Genomic DNA, 13,458 nt, shown 5'->3' on the forward strand with positions numbered 1-13,458 from the left:
TAGGAGGTATTAGTTTGACATCTCGGTTTTGTTCTCGTGGTTCTACCTCTCTAGCGCGGTTCCGCATCAAAGGATCCTCTCTCCGCTGATGTTGTCGCCTTAATGGGTCTGGTGGTGGATCATCTTCATCATCCATGTCAATGGATTCGTTTTCCTCATCGCGGACATTCCTTCTTTCTGGATCTGGTCCAACGTTAACCCTAGCCTGAGGTTAATAAAGTAATTAACGTTGGACCAGCGTGAACTGTGCTCTGATACCAGATTATACAAGACTCGGTGGTGAGTCTTATACCGGGATAGAGCTGGTGGCCCCACAAGTTGGCGGTTGCTTCTCTCTTGTGAAGGAAAGATGGTCGATGATGGAGATCTGACACGATGGCGGTCGCTTCTCTCGTGTGGGATCGGTAAAGGGGGAAGTGCTGGCGGATTGAAGTACACCACAGAGATGTGATTGGTCTCTGATACAGTACACGAACTCAGCCTTGTGGAATCTCACACACAAGACAGAGAACAAGCTTACTTTCTTAAGAACACTTAAAGAGAAAAGTAAGAAAATTCAGTATTTTATTGATAATCAAAGGTGAAATTCGTACAACTGCTGCAGGGGGACTTTATAAGAGTCCTTCAGCTAGCCTTAAGGCCGAGAAATAAATGCAGAAAATGCAACAAGGAAAGAAAATAAAATCAAACACAAACCATTGTCTTTTTGGAAAGTAAATAAGCTAATAAAAGAAAACGCTAATTAGACTTGATCTCTCTTGATGAGGAAGTCTTCTAGCCGTTGCTGGGAGTGGTGGGACCTGCAAGGATTGAAAATATTGAATAAGACTTACCTGGATGCGATCTAGACCCAGTTGATGTTCTCTGAACCACTTCTTGTACTCGCTGAACTACTTCAGGCGTCTTGTCTTGTACTTGTTTCTTGAAGTAGGGGTCTTCTTGGGATCCTTCTAGAATATCTTGTTCAGTCTCTTGATGCTCGTCCATACCCTCTATGTCTTGGTCTTGATCTTTGCTATCTTGATCGTTTTCAGAGGTGTAGCTTGTATCACACGTTGCTTGCAGCTCCGATGTCTTCTCTTGGCTTCTTGAGGTTCTTTGACCTGTCAAAGGAGGTTTCTTACCTGGGGAACTGGGTTGATCAAGGCTCATTTGGGTGAAGGCTTCAGCAAGCTCTTCCTCGGCAATGTGATCATATATGTTGTGGCGGCATGATGGTGGTACAGACCAGTTGACGTCCTTCAGCTCTAGGGAGCTTATGATGTCTTGAACGGCTAGGTTAAACCTCTTCCTTAGCTATTTAGCCTTTGATCGTGTCACAGGGCCTTCTCATACTTCTGGTACAGTATTTGGTTCAACGGTTTGGTTGGTAGGATCGATGTCCGCATCAGAGGAACGCCTGGTGCACCAATAACCTACTAGTGGATTGGGATATCCACATTGATGGGTTAGGATCAATGCCCTGCAGGGCCAGCTTGAGGTCCGTTGGGACGGCTAGCAGTGAGGCTAGTGGGCTAGCAGTGAGGCTAGTGGGGTCCACAGGACGGGTTGTTATAACATCAAAAAGGTTATACTGCAGACATCCTACATCAAGTTGGGATGACGAACTGCAATCCAATGCCTACACCTCTGCCACAACAACTCACAAAGCTCTGATACCATGAAAGGATTTAGAGAGCAGAGGAGTTTGCTGAATAACTTGTATTTTGCTTAATCTTTACATTAGGGTTTTACATCCTTTATATACAAAGAGCGAGAGAGCTCTAGAAGCCTACAAAAGCAAAACTTATCTCTATGGGCAGTTGTATTAAGGTGAGTCATCAGAAGAGGATTCCAGAAGCTCAAATCTTTTTGGATGAGAGAAGATGACACCCTTCTCCGTACTAGCTCTGCAACTCTGTTTTGACCGTTGAGGCTTTGTCTCACTGTCGATCAAACTTTGATGCTGATGGAATTGGGTTTGTTGTTGTTGGACTTGGGATTGGGCCTTGTTATCTTCTACACTCTCCCTCAAACTTGGTGTGGGTTGTACGAAAGGAACAGACACACCAAGTTTGCTCCTAAGATCAAGAAAAGAAGGACGCGGGAGTGGTTTCGTGAAGATGTCTGCATGCTGTAGTGTTGTGGGAATGTGACGTGTTTCGATCAATCCCATCCATAACTGCACCATTCCACCCCGGGTGTTGCATTGCAGAAACAATACTCTTTGGTTCATCAGCAGTAAACTTTGATGCTGATGGACTTGGGTTTGTTGTTGTTGGACTTGGGCTTGGGCCTTGTTATCTTCTACACATAGTGGGTTTCATTTTATTGTGGAGACTTACAATAGTAGGCTTCCAATTTATCGTCCTCCTCTTGATCCATGGACTAAAGTATGGACGAGCCCTCATTAACATCTCGAGGAGATACGTGAAGAGTACAATGTGGCTGGTTCTGTAGCTGAGATGGCCATCTCGTCGGTTCGAACCGTCTACGCATTTGGTGGTGAAAATAAGATGATAGCAAAGTTCTCATATGCACTTCAAGGGTCGGTGAAGCTAGGATTGAGACAAGGGCTAGCTAAAGGAATCACCATTGGGAGCAATGGTATTACTTATGCTATATGGGGGTTCATGACTTGGTACGAAAGTTGCATGGTTATGAACTATGGTTCAAAAGGTGGTACTGTCTCCATAGTCACTGCTTGCGTCACGTCCGGCGGCACGTAAGTAACTACGTTTAAATGATTTTGGGTTTTGCTGACAAAACACAACCCATCTTGTAGTCATGATACTTGATATCTTACATTTTCCAGATCACTTGGTCAAAGTTTGTCGAATATCAAAAAAATTTCGGAGGCATTTGTAGCAGGGGAACGAATGATCAAAGTGATAAAAAGAAGTCCTGATATAGACTCGGACAACATGGAAGGCCAGATTTTGGAGACAACTCGAGGAGAAGTCGAGTTCAACCACGTGAAGTTCACATACCCATCTAGACCCCAAACCCCAATCTTTGATGACTTTTGTCTAAGAGTTCCATCAGGGAAAACTATCGCTCTGGTAGGCGGAAGCGGATCGGGAAAGTCAACTATGATATCACTTTTGCAAAGGTTCTATGACCCGGTCGCTGGAGAGATTCTTCTTGATGGTGTGCCCATTCATAAGTTGCAAGTGAACTGGTTGAGATCACAAATGGGTCTGGTTAGCCAAGAGCCAATGCTTTTCGCCACATCAATAATAGAAAACATATTATTCAGTAAAGAGGATGCATCCATGGATGAGGTAGTGGAAGCTGCCAAAGCTTCAAATGCTCATTGAAAGGATTTAGAGAACAGAGGAGTTTGCAGAATAACTTGTAGTTTGCTTAATCTTTACATATTAAAACCATTTTGACAAAATTAATTAATGAATGATTAGTTATATTGAAATTCATCGACGTGGAAATTAATTAAAAGAAAGGGAGGTTAATTATTTTTTTGCTCTGCTGACATGGCAAGGGCGACCAAAATAGAAATTAGGTTTTTCTTCGTGACGAGCAAGTATGCCGCCGTTGGGGCTGTCCCTTGTACCAACGGGGGTTGTTCCGGCGTCGGAGAATGAAGTTAATAGTCGGTTGGTGGATGGGGGTTCTGCTGGCTCTGCGGAGGTGGTAAAAGAAGGGGGGGAGGGACAGATGGATGGTCACTCTGGCTCTGGATCTGAGAAGGAGGTTTTGAAGGAGGTGGGAAGGGTTGTTCATGTGGTTAAAAAGTCGTATGCTACTGTGGCTAAACGTCATGTTTTTACAAAGCAACCTTTTGTGGTTGAAGAGGTGGATGGAAACGAGTGGGTTGTCGTGCCGAAGAATGTTTTGGTTGGTGCGAAACCGCTGTGGGAAGATTTTTTGATTGGGAAGTTTCTAAATGCGAAGGCTCCTCACGTTGGTAAGGTTCATATGATAATTAATAAAATTTGGCGACTTGGGGATAAATCCACAATGATTGATGTGTTGGAAGTGGATGACTCTACGTTGAAGTTTCGTGTAAAGAATGAATCCATGAGGAGAAGAGCGTTGAATAGGGGAATGTGGAATATAATGGGCCTTCCGATGATTGTCACAAGTGGTCTCCGTTTGCAGAAGAGGTTCAACCAGCTATGCAGTCGATTAATTTATGGGTTAAGCTGACGGATGTTCTGCCAACAATGTTCACAGAGAAGGGTCTTGAATTTTTGGCCAGTGCAGTTGGAAAACCGGTTAAGCTACACCCCGATACTGAAGCTTGAGTCAGTTTTGATGAGGCTCGAGTGCTAGTTGAAGCGGATTTAACAAAGACTTTACCCAAAGAGTTTGTGATCGTGGGTGAAGAGGAAGGTGAGTTGGATGCGGTTGTTCACTACTCCTACCCTTGGCTTCCTCCTCGGTGTACTGGTTGTCAGAAATGGGGTCACCTCCGTGACTCCTGTCTTACGGTTCCGCGACCAAGTGTTCCAAACACAGTTGACAACGTTTTGCCACCAGTGTCCTCTGCGCTTCCTGAGCAGGGTTCAGGAGTTAAAGTGGCTGGTGCACAGCAGGGGGAGTCTGATTTGGCAGTTGTTGTCACGAACATACAGCAGAATACAGGGGAGGGTTGGAGTACCCCAACAAAAATGAGTCGCAGTCCTACTCGGTCTGCACAAAGAGATCCGCTTGAAGTCTCTTCAAATCCATATGCTGCTCTGTCTGACACGGGTGACGTGGAGACGAAGGATGCGGCTCTACCTCCGGGAGTGACACTGAGGGGAACTGATTTAGAATTGCTACCAAACGTGGTTGCAACGGTAGGCTTTGGCGTTCTAACGGATAGGGAGGAATCTGCAGATACTACTGGTTCTGCTATGGTGAAGAGTGGTCTGTTGGAGAACAATCAGAAACCGGATCCACCCTTGAGGGAGTATCTCCCGCGTGAATCCAAGACAGCTCACAAAACAGTTACAACATCTTCTACTCGTGGAGCGGGTACGAAGATACAAAAATGCCATTAATTATGTCGGGTTTCTTTTGGAATGTGCGGGGCTTAAACAAATCTAATAAACATTCCGTTATAAAGAAATGGGTTGAGGAGAATAAGATGAATTTTGGGTGTTTCATTGAGACGCGTGTTCAAGAAAGAAATGTTGAGAGGTTGTTTGGGAAACTTTTGACGGATTGGTCTGTTATGACAAACTATGAACACAATCGGAGGGGTCGTATTTGGATAGTGTGGGGGAATGATGTTCTTCTTACACCATTCTACAAGAGTGAACAGATGATCACCTGCTCGATTAAGTTGCCTGATCATGAGGACGGTTTTTTCTGTTCTTTTATTTATGGTTTGAACACGGCTTCAGAGAGGAGAGAGCTGTGGAAGGAGATTCGTGATCATGGGGACTCACCACTTCTGAACCTTGGATATTAATGGGGGATTATAATGAAACATTGGACTTGTCGGAGCACTCTCATCAGGTTATTCAGCCTGTAGTCACGTCGGGTATGCGAGATTTTCAAAGTGTGGTGACTTATTGTTCCTTGTCTGATATGGTTGCTCATGGGCTGCTGTATACTTGGTCTAATCGATAAGACAATGATCTGATATCTAAGAAACTCGATCGCGTCCTGGTTAATGCTCCTTGGATGAGTTTTTTTTCTGTCATCGTATAGTGTTTTTGAGGCAGGAGGGTGCTCTTATCACTTGAGATGTCGAATTGAGATTCTCCCTAGGCAGGGAAGCAATGGAAATTGCCAAAAGCCTTTCAAATTTGTTAATGCTACTACTGGACTAGCTGAGTTCAAACCTTTGATTCGGGAAGCATGGCAAGCAACTGAGGCGCTGCATATGTCCACTTCCACCCTATACCGCTTTACTAAGAAGTTAAAAGGGTTGAAACCGGCTTTAAAACAGTTGGCAAAGACACGAATGGGAGATTTGGTTAAGAAGGCTAAAGAGGCCTATCATGAACTCTGTCGCAAGCAGGAACTCACACTTTTGTACCCCTCTGCTCAGGCCATGAATGAGGAGACTGTGGCTTATGAGCGGTGGGAACGAGTTGCCAGATTAGAGGAAAACTATCTTAAACAAAGATCAAAGTTGCACTGGTTGCAGGTAGGTGATAGAAATAACAAAACCTTTCATCGTGCGGTTCTCAAACGCCAGTCAACCAACTTCATACGAGAGATCACGCTTCCAGACGGTTCTCTTACAAAACAGGCAGAGGCAATTAAATCAGAGGCTGAAAGGTTTTTCCGGGAGTTTCTGCAGTTGATGCCAGGAGATTATGAAGAGGTTTCATCCGATGAGTTACAAAGTCTGTTATCTTTTCGCTGTTCTGACTTAGACAAAACTGTGCTCAAACGCACTGTGACTGTGGGGGAGGTTACGAAAGTGTTATTTGCTATGCCTAATGACAAGTCCCCTGGTCCTGATGGTAATACCTCAGAGTTCTACAAAACGGCTCGGGAATATGTGGGGAGTGAGTTTGTCTTGGCCGTTCAGTCTTTTTTTGAGAAAGGGTTCTTGCCTAAGGGTGTTAACTCCACCATCCTGGCTCTTATTCCTAAAAAATCAGATGCCATGGAGATGAAGGACTACCGGCCAATCTCTTGTTGTAATGTGTTGTATAAGGTAATTTCAAAAATCCTTGCTAATAGATTAAAGGTTGTCCTCCCCAAGTTTATAGCTGGAAACCAGTCTGCGTTTGTCAAGAACCGGTTGCTTATAGAGAATGTTTTGCTTGCCACGGAACAAGTGAAAGATTACCATAAAGACTCTGTTTCAGAACGTTGTGTAATAAAGGTTGACATTTCTAAAGCTTTTGACTCTGTTCAATGGGGTTTTGTGCAAAACACACTCTTGGCTTTGGACTTCCCCCAGATTTTATCCACTGGATCATGCTCTGCATTACTACACCTTCGTTTTCTGTTCAAGTTAATGGGGAATTGGCGGGGTTTTTTTAACAGTAAACATGGTTTAAGGCAACGATGCTCTCTATCGCCTTACCTATTTGTTATTGTTATGGATGTACTATCAAAGAAGCTGGACAAAGCTGCTGGATCACACTAATTTGGGTACCATCCTCGCTGCAAAAACATTGAGTTAACCCATCTTAGCTTCGCAGATGATCTCCTGATCTTCACAGATGGTACGGTGCGGTCCATTGATGGTATTCTGCAAGTTTTTGATGAGTTTGTGCGCTGGTCAGGATTACGGATAAGCATGGAAAAAACAACAATCTATTTAGCAGGAGTTTCAGCTCTGTTTCATCAGGAGATTGCTGCTCGATTCTCATTTGCTATGGGTGCACTTCCGGTTAGATATCTCGGTCTTCCCCTTGTCACCAAATGTCTATCCTCTGCTGATTATCTTCCTCTGATCGAGCATGTTAAGAAGAAAATCGACTCTTGGCAAGCACGTTTCCTGTCCTACGCAGGACGCCTCAATCTCATCACTTCGGTGTTATGGAGCGTCTGCAACTTCTGGATGGCTGCGTATCGCCTCCCGAGGGCCTGTATTCGAATGGTGGAGCAGCTCTGCTCAGCTTATTTGTGGTCTGGGGCGGATCTTAATGCCAATAAAGCCAAAGTAGCTTGGGTGAATGTTTGTCGGCCAAGGACTGAGGGAGGGTTAGGTTTGCGTTCACTCAAAGAGGCAAATGATGTGTGTTGTTTGAAACTCATATGGCGTATCATATCATGTGCGGATTCATTGTGGGTTAAATGGGTGAGACAATCGTTGCTGAACGACGCCTCAATATGGTCGGTTGATATCACGCAGTTAGGTTCCTGGATGTGGAGAAAGATCTTAAAATATCGGGATATGGCAAAAACTCTTTCAAAAACTACGGTAAATGATGGTCGAGGGACATCGTTTTGGTTTGACAACTGGTCACGCCTCGGATGCCTAGTGGAGATTGCGGGGACGAGAGGACCAATCGACATGGGTATTGGTCGCTCAGCTACGGTTGCTGAGGCTTGGGATCATAGGCGGAGACACCATCGCATATCGTACTTTAATGACATGGAGGATGTTTTAGCCACTCAAAGGTCCATACATAAGCCTGTAGCAGATTTGGTCCTCTGGAAGGGGGAAAATGATGTCTTCCGTTCCCGGCTTTCAACTAAAGATACTTGGAATAATGTTCGAGTGCGGTCCGTCGCTGTAGGCTGGTGCAATGGTGTGTGGTTTCCTCATGATACCCCCGAGTATTCGTTTTGTGTATGGTTGGCGGCGCAAAACAAACTTTCAACAGGGGATCGGTTGATCCAGTGGAACAGAGGAGCTGATCCTACTTGTGTATTCTGTCAAACAGCGATTGAGACAAGGAATCACCTCTTTTTCTCTTGTGCCTTCACCGCTGGTATCTGGGAGGACCTCGCATCCCCTCTCTACTCCACTCGGTTCTCTACTGATTGGTAATCTGTTCTTGACTGTGCCTCAAGTCATTGGTCGGACCGAACAGAGGGTTTTCTTGCACGCTATATTCTGCAGGCAGTTGTTTACACACTATGGAGAGAGCGGAATGATCGTCGTCACGGCACCACTCCCATCTCCCAAGTACAGCTTATTCACTGGATAGACCGCCTCCTCCACGATCAGCTACTTGCTCTCCAGCTTAGTGGTGACTTGCGATACACGAACGGGTTGGGTCTTTGGCTTGCTACGAGATTTGTCCCTGACTAAATAGCTATCTTTCTGTTTGATGTTGATTAAAACTAAAGATTACACTTGTTGTAAAAACGTTATATTCTTTTGAAATCTAATTTAACATTTGTTTTCAAAAAAAAAAAAAAATTCATCGAATTAATTTTTCGTCACTCGATTAAAAACGGAAAGAAACACTGTCTATATATACTTACCAAGGAAACATATCACCAAAGATGCACAAGCCACATAAAGCAAAGCTAGAGCATTCTGTTGCCAACAGAAGATACATTAGTACTCTTTCTCTTATTTTCTCAACTGTCGTGGCATGCAACTAGCGAAATTGAATAGCTGATATCTCTTTATGTATGGTCATAAGATAAGTATCACACCTTGTTTGTTAACGACCAAAAAAAAAAAAACAAAGAGGAAATTGAAGAAAGAGCGAGAGAAAAGACCATGGAGATGGTTTTCATGAATGCCACATCAATGACAGAGAAGCCACCAAAGTCGTTCAGTAGTTTGCTGCAGATATAAAATATCATAGGAGTAACGAAGCCATCACCATTGGCTCCGATTAAGCCTAATGCCATCAATATACAATCTACACCGTCGGCGTGCATAAATATCGATATTATGCTTTCCCAACTCTTTATCTTCATCTTCTTCCTCCACCTGATCTCCTCTATGTTTCTGTTTCAGAGAAAAGAACAAAATGACTCCTTGACCTTAGGGAAACGACAGCGTGCAATCTTCTCTCTTTTTCTACAATAGCAAAAGGTTCTCTTGTCGTGTTCTGTTACTTGTTCACGTCTTCATGATTGTTTTTTATATATTTTAGGAACACAAAGAAAGACCGTTGGTCTTTTATTATGTGTGAAACAACATGTGATTTATACTATCAAATACACTATTCTAAAAGAAAATTTCACATATCACACTAAAAAAATATCTCTTTTACGGATTGACAAAGTCATGTTGACTTTGCATAAATTAGCCACTAAATAAAATATTTAAAAAATACCTAAGTAATTGAGTAACTAGTTTTTGGTTTGGTTATCCAACTTTTACATAATTTTTTCTATTAAAAAAATAAATATTTGGAGGTAAATGTAAAATTAAGGCCTCTAATGCTCATAAATTCGTTTCTCAGTTCCCTCACGCTTATAAAACTCAGGTAAGACTCCTACTTTAAGAACAATTTGACATTTTTTTCCTCTATAGTTGGATCAAGACATGTATTAATTTATATTGGTCACATTTAAAGGTTGGGGAAAGAGGAATACAAATGTCAGGGGGTCAGAAGCAAAGGATTGCAATTGCACGTGCGATAATTAAATCACCGACACTTCTCCTTCTTGGCAGCTTCCACTACTTCATCCATGGATGCGTCCTCCTTACCAAAAAGTATGTTCTCTTGTATTGATGTGGCAAAGAGTGCTGGCCCTTGGCTAACAAGACCCATTTGTGATCTCAACCATTTCACTTGTAATTTACAAATGGACACACCATCAATAAGAATATCTACCGCGATTGGATCATAAAACCTTTGAAGAAGAGATATCACGGTTGATTTTCCCGATACGCTTCCGCCCACCAAAGCCACAGTTTTCCCACTTGGGATTTTCAAACAAAAATCATCACAGATTGAGGTTTCAGGTCTAGACGGGTACATGAATTTCACATGCTTAAATTCGACTTCTCCTTTTACTTTATGTAAAATTTGACCATCCTTGTTATCTGAATCAATATTGGGAACTCTTTTAATAACTTTGATAATCCTTTCCCCTGCTACAGATGCCTCTGAGAAATATTTGAGATTCAACAAACCTCTACCAAGTGATCTAAAACATGTAAGATAAAAAAGATCAAAACTACAATTAGAGAAAAAAAGATAGACTTAGACATGTGTACTTACGTGCCACCATAAGTGATGCATACGATGGTTGCGAAGATAGTACCGCCTCACAAAGACTGGGAGACCTGGTTAAGAAGTCAAAGGAGGCCTATGCGGATCTTTGTAAGAAGCAGGAACAGACCCTTTTATGCCCGACCACACACGCAACGAAAGCAGAAAATCTGGCTTATGAAAGATGGGAACGTATGGCTAGTTTGGAGGAGCGATACCTCAAAAAGCAGGTCAAAGCTGCACTGGTTGCAGGTGGGGGACAAAAACAATAAAACTTTTCATCAAGCTGTACTTAAACGAGCGGCAGATAACTCAATAAGGGAGATTCAACGGCCAGATGGTTCTGTCACCAAGGACCCGGACGAGATCAAACATGAAGCATAGAGATTCTTTCGAGCATTCTTGCAACTGATACCTGGTGACTATGAGGAGATTTCCTCGGATGTCTTACAGAGTTTGCTGCTCTATCGATGTTCTGCAGTAGATAAAGGCCGCTTGATCCGACCTGTCACGGCTGAGGAAGTACAGTAGGTTTTGTTTGCAATGCCTAATGACAAATCTCCTGGTCCGGATGGATATACTTCAGAGTTTTATAAAGCTGCCTGGGAGTTTGTGGGAGGAGAGTTCATTTTAGCCGTTCAGTCGTTTTTTGTCAAGGGATTCCTTCCCAAGGGAATCAAATCTACAATACTCGCTCTGATACCTAAGAAGTCTGAGGCAATAGAGATGAAGGATTATAGACCTATATCCTGCTGCAATGTACTATATAAAATCATTTCAAAAATTATTGCTAACCGGTTGAAGTCAGTGTTACCAAAGTTTATTGCTGGCAATCAATCAGCTTTTGTTAAGAATAGGCTACTATTGGAGAATGTTCTGCTTGCTACAGAACTGGTCAAAGATTATCATAAGGATTTAATCTCAAACTGTTGTGCACTTAAGATTGACATCTCAAAAGCATTTGACTAGGTCCAATGGTCCTTCCTGCGTAAAACACTTGAGGCGATGGCGTTTCCTTCTGAATTTATTCACTGGATAATGCCTTGCATCTCCACTCCTTCTTTTTCAGTCCAGGTAAATGGTGAACTTGCGGGGGTTTTTAATAGCAAACGTGGGTTGAGGCAGGGGTGCTCTCTCTCCCCCTATTTGTTTGTTATAGCTATGGACGTGCTTTCAAAAATGCTGGACAATGCAGCAGCGTTGCACCATTTTGGCTATCATCCTCGGTGTAGGATTCTTGGCTTAACCCACCTCACCTTTGCAGACGATCTTCTCGTTTTTTCTGATGGTACTATACGTTCTATTGACAACATTATACAGGTCTTTAAGGATTTTGCCAAGTGGTCAGGGTTGAAAATTAGTATGGAAAAATCAACGATTTATCTTGCGGGGGTTTCTCCTGCGGTTCACCAAGAGATAATGGATCGTTTCTCCTTTGCTATGGGCACTCTACCGGTTCGATACTTAGGCCTTCCCCTGGTCACCAAGCGTCTCTCTGCGTCGGACTACCTCCCCCTTATCGAACACGTCAAAAGAAAGATTGGTTCCTGGTCTACTCGTTTTCTCTCGTATGCTGGTCGCCTTAATTTAATTAGCTCTGTTCTTTGGAGCATATGTAACTTCTGGTTAGCTGCGTACCGTCTCCCAAGGGATTGTATTCGGACGGTGGAGAAACTCTGTTCTGCTTATTTCTGGTCGGGGCCAGAGCTCAAAACCAATAAAGCCAAGGTCGCTTGGCAGGATGTGTGTAAACCCAAATCAGAAGGAGGATTGGGACTGAGATCCTTGCATGAAGCAAATGATGTATGCTGTTTGAAGCTCATTTGGCGTATTATATCCTGTGAGGACTCGTTGTGGGTTAAATGGGTCCTCCAATCTCTTCTAAAGAACTCATCCTTCTGAGCAGTTGAGGCAACACAGTTGGGTTCCTGGATGTGGAAAAAGATCTTGAAGATTAGAGATGTGGCTAAGCCTCTCTGTAAGACAACTGTCGATGATGGTCAGCAGACTTCTTTTTGGTTTGATAATTGGTCTAGTATGGGTCGTCTAATCTCCCTTGTTGGCTCACGAGGAACTATAGACATGGGTATCAGTCAACATGCCATAGTTGCAGAGGCTTGGGAACCATCGCGTCAATCAGCTCAATTTAATCGAGAATGTGTTGCATAATCACTGGCTTAATCGTAAACCGGCGGCGGATACAGTATTGTGGAAGGGGAAAAATGACAAGTTCAGACCACGTTTCTTCACTCGAGATACCTGGCATCATATCAGGCAGGCTTCTATTGTCGTTGGCTGGAGTAGTGGGGTGTGGTTCCCCCATGCTACACCGAAATTCTCTTTCTGTGTTTGGCTAGCTGTGCAGAACCGATTTTCTATAGGAGATAGGATGTTACTATGGAACAAAGGAGTGGATGCAAGTTGCGTTCTCTGTCACAGTGCGCTTGAAACCAGAGACCATATATTTTTCTCATGCGGGTTTGCTGATGGGATTTGGAACAACCTCGCTTCACGTATTTTTAATACTCGACATTCCACAAACTGGCAAACTGTGGTTCAGGAAGTCTCTGCCTCTTGGCCCAGTCAGACAACAGGGTTTCTTGCGCGTTATGTCTTGCAGATATCTGTCTAAACCTTGTGGCGGGAGCGGAATGACCGCCGGCATGATGTTCCCCCAACCACACAGGCTCAGCTCATTCAACGGATCCACAGGAAAATTCGAAATCATCTGCTCGCTATTCCGCTAGGGGGTGATCACCGGTACGATGACGGCTTGAGCATCTGGCTAGCAACCCGACTATGATTTTTCTAATATCCACTTAATCAACTCTCTCTGTTTTAAATTCTTTCTCTTGATTACACAGTTGCATTAGATGTAAAACGCTATTTTCTTTTTTGAATCTAATTTAACATATTTAAAAAAAAAAAAAAA

The 13,458-nt window shown here is 43.3% G+C and overlaps 1 protein-coding gene and 1 pseudogene across 1 annotated transcript; one reads left to right on the forward strand and one right to left on the reverse strand.

Annotated features, from left to right (window-relative positions):
* Nucleotides 2,103-9,812, forward strand: LOC104715096 (annotated as a pseudogene).
* LOC104715097 (ABC transporter B family member 22-like) lies at nt 9,957-10,545 on the reverse strand. Its single transcript, XM_010432542.1, has 2 exons — nt 10,532-10,545; nt 9,957-10,461 (listed from the first exon to the last, which is right to left on the reverse strand). The coding sequence occupies exons 1-2, from the start codon at nt 10,543-10,545 to the stop codon at nt 9,957-9,959; spliced, it is 519 nt and encodes a 172-aa protein (XP_010430844.1).

The sequence above is a fragment of the Camelina sativa genome, chromosome 9 (genome assembly GCF_000633955.1).
Source record: "Camelina sativa cultivar DH55 chromosome 9, Cs, whole genome shotgun sequence".
NCBI classification, from domain to species: domain Eukaryota; kingdom Viridiplantae; phylum Streptophyta; class Magnoliopsida; order Brassicales; family Brassicaceae; genus Camelina; species Camelina sativa.